The 7192-nt window shown below is 42.1% G+C and overlaps 1 protein-coding gene across 1 annotated transcript in view; it reads left to right on the top strand.

Moving 5' to 3' along the window:
• The first annotated feature begins 781 nt into the window (after positions 1-781).
• The window catches only part of AGBL4 (AGBL carboxypeptidase 4), a 1519087-nt gene continuing 1512676 nt past the window's right edge, over positions 782-7192 (top strand). The window contains exon 1 of the mRNA XM_063427788.1: positions 782-876. Coding sequence (XP_063283858.1) covers positions 834-876 — 43 coding nt within the window. The 5' untranslated portion in view covers positions 782-833. The remainder of the gene's footprint in view (positions 877-7192) is intronic.

Genomic DNA, 7192 nt, shown 5'->3' with positions numbered 1-7192 from the left:
TGTTTCCTAATACCAGCATTGTGCGTCTGATGAAAACATATCAACTGGGCTAATCCACGACCACCATGAGAGGACTGGCAACGTTTAGCCCTGGACACAAACACTATGGCCTGCTGGTAACGGTAACTCAGCATGCTTCATATGTTAAAAAACAATCAAAACAAAATTTAAAACCGATTTTTAACTACAAGAATAAAACAAATAGGGTATTTTAACTAAGAAGTAAAATGTAGCAATTCAAAAACAAAATTGTAAAATTAAGCCAGAATAGTGGATTTGGAAAAATGCCCTAAATCGTGTATAACGTGGCGATTTTAGCCTGAATGGCACCATTATAGTTTCAATTCACTGTTTAGTGAATAAGCCTCTTTGCTAACCATTGTGACCATATACACAAAATAAATATATATAATCCAAAAACAGTTTATTCTAAATTAAAATAATAATTAAAAAAAATAAAAGGTTTATTCAGTAGCTACTGCTTGGCAGTGGCTGAAATGGTGCTGACATGCTTTCTGTACATTCATAACTTGGGCCAAACACTGCCAAGGATGTGACTGTAGCCATGGGCCATGCACACAGACACCCCCTGGAAGTTCAGGTCTTAGAAGGAAAGCGAGGTTAGGAGGAGCAAGATGGCGCCAGCACTCGCATTCACCGTGAGGCTGGGAGGAGTAAGATGGCGCCAGCGCTCGCATTCAGCACCCTGGACAGCGGCTGCGCCACGCCCCCTTTCGTGACGTACCCAAAAAAACACGTCTGTTGGACAGCATCAGCTCAGTGACTTGCCCAGTTGCCATGGCAACGGAAAGAAGCGTCTCCGGGCTGTGCCGATGACAACAAAAATGGCGGCGAGCAGCGGGAGAGCCCAGACAGGTCTGTTGTTGTTGTGCTTTGTATGAAACCTTCCCGTTACTAGGCAGGCAGCAAGACAAGGGTGTGTGAGCCCTGACAGCACTCACAGCTCGCCTTCCCCAGCCAGGCAGCCATGGCCCTTAAAGGAGCTCTCAGAGAGGAAATCCTATTTATATTTTATTTACATTTTATTTTAATTAGCACCAAATATCATCACAATATCTGCAAATATCAACATAATCACTCAGCCTACTGTAATTAATTTCATACAAATAGGAGGCAGCCATAGCAGCTGCTGACAGCTTTTTATCTTAACAAATGTAGGTTTTTTATTTTAATTAAAAAAAAATATATTTTTTTTAAAAATGTATTTTTCATATTATGTCTATTCTGCCTTCCCATTCCTCATTTCCCATTATTATATTTGCATTTGCTTATTGTTTATTAGTATAATTCTTAGTGTTGATATTTTGGGCATGTCCCACACATTTTTATTTAGACACACCACTAGTATTTATTATTTTTTACTGTTTGCAATAATGTTTGTAATTCTCTAATGACGTCCCTTACTTACATCTGGTAAATTCTTCGTATTTCTCATAAGACAGTATGGCATAGTACCAGCATGTTACGTGCCAAAGAAGACCTGGAAAGTTTGTATTGACATTATTAGCTGATATTATGATGTGTTGTTGATGTAGTGCATCTGTCAGGGTTATCCATGTCTGTGACATGTTGCTAAATACCAGTAGTCGGAATCCTCAGCTAACATTGTTCTCATTAATTTCTTGAGAGTCCCGGAACAAACTGCTAATTACTAGTAATAATTATTGTTACACTGAAACATTTCCTTGTCATAAACCTGCCACACAGTTCTAATTATTACTAATGCACAATTGTTATGATAATTAACCACTTACAGAGTTGAAAGGACCAGGAATCATTTATATTTCTAATAATATACAATTATTTATTAATTGTGCCTGTTCTGGCAGAATGAGTTCACTTTGGAATACATTGTTAAAAGCAGGAGAGGATTATATCATTGAAATAGTTGTTTTGGGATTTTTTTTTTTGTAACTGAAACACCCCAAAAAATGTAATTGTTGAGTGTGATAAAATTGTCAAAATAATAAAAATCTTGCATTGTTGTCTACCGTTCTGGAGAAATTGTAATGCGATATTAAAACATCTGTTCAACAAGCTCAAATGAGTAAAATTGGAAAAAAAATCCCCTTCAGATCACTAAATGATTTCCACTATTTAGGCAAACATTTTCCAAGTCAGTTTTAAACAGCCGTTGGAATGAACAGAAGGTGATGGCAGAAGCTGTGCCTTTTGACAACTTTTGACACTTTAGGATTTGCTCACAAGACTAAGTAGTCCATACTTTGCATTACAATATCTTTTGATTACATTGGATTTTCAATGAAATTCCAACACAATAATCCTGAGTACGTCATACAGATTTTATCTTTATGAAATACTGAAAAAGCTATACGTTTTAAGACCTTGTAATGTCTGCATCCAATCAGAACCTGAGGTTAAGAGATGATATGCATGACTCACTGCATTCCACTCTGCAGAACTTTCATGGCACGCTGTAAGAGGCAGGCATGCCGCATTCACTTACCGGGCGCTACGTGGGTCTTGGCCTTCTGGTGGTGAGGAGCAAGCTGACCCCTTTTCCCAGCAGCCGGCAGGGTCCACTATTCTTCTGCAAAGACCACTGCACTCGTTCCCCACCTGCCAGCGCCTGCAGCTGCTCTACGTGTGTTGTGGCGTGCAGGGGAAGGAAAGCATGCATCCTATGAAGCACTTGGTGTGTGTCACATGCTGCTCCAGGATCCACTAAAGGTGTTAGAAAGCTGGGGGTTGCATACCAGCAGATTTGGGAGCAGTGTGGGAAACAACTGATTGAGTGGACAAACCGTCATAGCATCCCGACCACAAAGTGGGTGTGGACACCTACTCACATAAATGGAGCCAACCACTTAAATAGGTCCATAGACCCCTCCTCATGAGAGAGCTCTTATTCGCTCTCCCCTACTTAAACCCAGAACATCCTGGGTTCTTTTCTCACTTGTCTTGTGAACTCCTAGAGGAGCCTCCTTTGCCTAGATTCCTGCATTAACCCTCACATGCCTGCTTAACCTTTTTCCTGCATGTCCCTGCCTTGATTAACCCTTGCTGCCTGATTCTTCCTTGTTTAACCCTTGCCTGCCTGATTCCCCCTTTGTTAAACCTTGTCTGCCTGATCTTGTCTGGATACCTGGTTAATCCCTGCCTTCCTTATCCTGTCCTGGATTGCCTGGTTATCCTTTGTCTACTTAGTCAAGTTGCTAAACATTATCTGTGTGCTGGTCCTACCTAGACTATCCTGTTAAAATACTTTTTCCTTTTACTTCCTGGTACCAGTCCTGGTTCTGGTCCTGGCCCTGCACTGCATGGCCTTGTACCTGGACTTCCCAACTCACAGTGACTTATTTTTCAGAGACTTTCTGTTGAATGACTTTGCTTTGTCCTTTCTCTGCATACTGAGTCCATTCACCCCAAACCGTTACAAGAACAGAGTAAATGGTTGTTTGAATTTCTGGATGGTATGATTGCTTCTGAGCCATAAGAAAATCCAAGTTACTAAGTACTTTCTCCCCAACATATTTTTCACTAGACATGTGCATTTGTTTTCGTATGAATATGATTTAGTCTGAAAATTTAAGTTCTTCGTATTCGTTTACTAAAACGTAAACGAAAGCCCTACATTTGAAATATAAACTAAACGAAAGGGCAAATGCTGAATGCATTACCTTTTAGTTTTGTTTTTTTCAACCTGTGCTTGTAGAAAATAGCACTGTGCATGCGCCATAAAAAAAAAAGCAAGGAGGGAGCCGAGTGCTACCAGCTTCCTCCTTGTAATAAATATTAATTCCTCCCCCCTCCTTCCCCCGCATTAAAACCTATGGTAAATATGGTAAGTCTCTACATTTACCTGTCACAGCACTCTGATTGGTTGGCTTGTAATCAGGCTTGGTTGGCTCTGAGTAATTTTACACAGCGTGGGACAGTTTTATGGAATTTTCCCATGCTGTGTAATTTGGCTTATAACACTCTGATTGGTTGCTTTCCTAATGTCCCCGCCCATTATTTATTTATTTAGGGTCCCCACCCGCCACTCATGGGTGGGGACAGGGGAGACATTAGGTCCCCCCCCCTTAATTAATTAGGGTTCCCACCTGCCGCTCATGGGTGGGGACTTAGGGGGCACATTAGGTCCCCCCCATTATTTAATGAAGGTCCCCACCCGCCAGTCATGGGTGGAGACCTTGGGGGGACATTAGGTCCATGTCGTGGCATGCAAGAGGATTTTTTCTCCCTTTTAGTAATATGGGGGTCATAGTGACCCCATACTGATTTATATTCAGCTTTTAATGACTGTTTAGGCGACATGCCCCTACTCACGGCATGCCGCGTGTAGGGTCATGAGGGAGGATTTAACCTCCCTTTTATTAATATGGGGATCATAGTGACCATAGCTAGATCATAGTTTTAAAGCAGGGGGGCGGGGGGAGGGGAAGGAATGGTTAATGTTTATTACAAGGAGGGAGCTGGTAGTGCCGCCGGCTCCCTCCTTTTTTTTATTTGCGCATGCACAGTGCTATTAGGAAGAAAACTAATTATAGTTAACGAATTTCGTCCGGAAAACAAATGGTTTAGGGCCGAAATTCGGAATGGACAAATGTAATTTTTATTTAGTACGACACAATTCGTATGAAACGAAAATTTCACTGGTGCACATGTCTATTGTTCACACATACTATTTGTTTACAGTGCAAAGATCAATTTAACTTATAAAGCTGTTTGCTGTACAGCCTCTTTCAAAACTATAGATAAAGCATGTTCTTGGGGGGAGATAGGGATGTTGTTTTTAATTAAGTTTGCATTTAGTACCAATACCAGGGAAAGTAGACATTTCTTCTGGCACTCTACATGCCAGAGGGACTGGGGACCACACTGATCAATTAATAGAGGATCTTGGCAGCATTGGGAGGTTCTGGGAATTCCTCTGACAATGTGCCTAGTGTAAAAGGGTTGCTTAGTCCCTTTGTAATACACGGTGGTGGTACTAATGTACAGAGGGTCCTGGTGCAATATTTTATTAGGGTCCCCCTATTGCAAGGGTGGCCAAAAGGTAGATTCCCACCTGTTGAACAACTGTCAAACAGCTGGGTATCTACTATTTGTCCATCCCTGGATTGTATTTGGCACTGAGCAGTGTTGATGTGTTTGAATGTAAGTAACTGGTGTGAAAAATTGATTCGTGGAAACTGCTATGTTTAACTGAGGGTCAGTAACACACACACTGACACTCAGTAACAGACACACACAAACACACAGTAACACACACACACACACACACACACACAAACTAACACACAACTAACACACTCAGTAACAGACACACACACACTGACACACAAAAACTAACACACACACACTAACACACACTAACACACATACACACTCACATTTAAAAAAAAAAATTGAATCCCCCATCCTCCCTACCTTTGGGAGTAGTGAGGGGATTCCAGCTTTCCCTGGGCTCCAGTGGGGCTGCTGGGCGGCCGGTCACTGCAGGCGGCGAGGGAGCACTGATCTTCCTGTTCAGCTCCCTCGCGTGCCGCTTACTGATGCCGGAGCCAGAATGACGTCAGATTCCGGCTCCGGCATCACTGCGGTGCACGAGAGGGAGCTGGGCAGAGAGAGCTCAGGTGAGAATGCTCCCTCGCGAACCCGCCCACCCGGCCGGTGACACCACTGCCAGCCTTGGGGGCCACCTCCTGGGCCCCCCAGGAGAAGAGGTTTGCAAACTGGTGTACATACCCGGGTCGCAGAGCAACTGGGACCACGGTATGTACGCCAGTGGACTCACACTTACCAGCAGCTGTGTGGATGCCTCTGTGCAGAGCTGAGCTCCCTGTCACTCCCCTGTGCTGCTCTCTGTGACCCAGGAGGAAGTCCTCCCAGCACAGTGCCCCCTCTGGGCGCTCATAGTTCCACAGTGACAGTGCTGCTGCAGCTTCTGATGGGAGACTTAGTGCTCCCTACTTCAATTTCAGTTGGGGGGCACAAAGGGGGGCAGGGACTGCATGATGTATGGGGGCCATGCCCCCCTCTGCCCTCCCCCCCCCCCCAGTGTCGCCCCTACCAGTGCCACTTAAATCGGCCATGATTGTCCCTATTGATATGAATATCTTGAAATTCAAAGAGGTTTATTACTTAACAATATGTAGCAGTGAGTTGGCAACTGATTTGCAAAATATATGCCAAAATAGCATATGTAGTTTGTTGTTTCCTCAATTCGCTGTTAAGTGGATAAGCCAGTATGCACTTTTGTTGTACCTGAAGGTCTGAAACACAGAAATTGCTAATACATTTCTGCAGCCAGTTTGGAAACTACTTTTCTTTAAAGGTTAATGTGTGCAATTTTAGGAAGCAAGACATGTTCTATTTTTTGAATCCAGGAAAATGGTTTGGAATGAGCACTGTGAATCATGGCTCAATTTATAAAGTAAAAAATCTCAGCCAATATTTTAACAGAAACATTGTCTGGATGGTTTCAATCAAATCCACAATTCTCTTTTTAGACATCAGCGAAATCTATTTAGTTTTATAAATACATTCTTTTTTTGTTGGGGACAATTAAGGTTTTGTTTCACCCCAGTAAATGTAGTTCTCTTGAAAAGTATACTGGTTTTGTATTGGACGTACTGAGGTAAGTACTTCCCACAATGCCTTGCATTCACATATCTACTATACATGTTTCCTATGATTTCCTGTGCATGCAAAATGTGCCAAGTATTATTTGAAATGATTAATGATTGCATTAAAGAAACACTCAAAAAAAATATATACATTTTTCTTTTAAAGGGAAACTATAGTCACCAAAACAGTGTTAGCTTACTGAAGTAGTTTTTCTGCATAGTTCATGCCTCTGAAGTTTCACTGCTCCATTCTCTACCATTTAGGAGTTAAATCACTTTTGTTTCTGTTTATGCAGCCCTAGCCACACCTCCCCTGGTTGTGACTGACACAGTCTGCATGAAAAAAAAATTGCTTTCACTTTCAATCAGATGTAACTTAATATTCAAGTTCTCACTTCCTGCTTTGTAAATTGAACTTTAATCACACACAGGAGGCTCCTGTAGGGTATAGCAAGCTATTCATTATTATACATTAAACAGAATTTGCAATAAATGAAATACAAACAGTAGATGACTCTTAAAAGGAAGTGTTTAGGAAGGCTGTGCAAGTCACATGCATGGAGGTGTGACTCGGG

This window comes from Pelobates fuscus, chromosome 7 (genome assembly GCF_036172605.1).
Source record: "Pelobates fuscus isolate aPelFus1 chromosome 7, aPelFus1.pri, whole genome shotgun sequence".
Classification (NCBI taxonomy): domain Eukaryota; kingdom Metazoa; phylum Chordata; class Amphibia; order Anura; family Pelobatidae; genus Pelobates; species Pelobates fuscus.
This window is presented reverse-complemented; position numbering and strand designations above follow the sequence as displayed.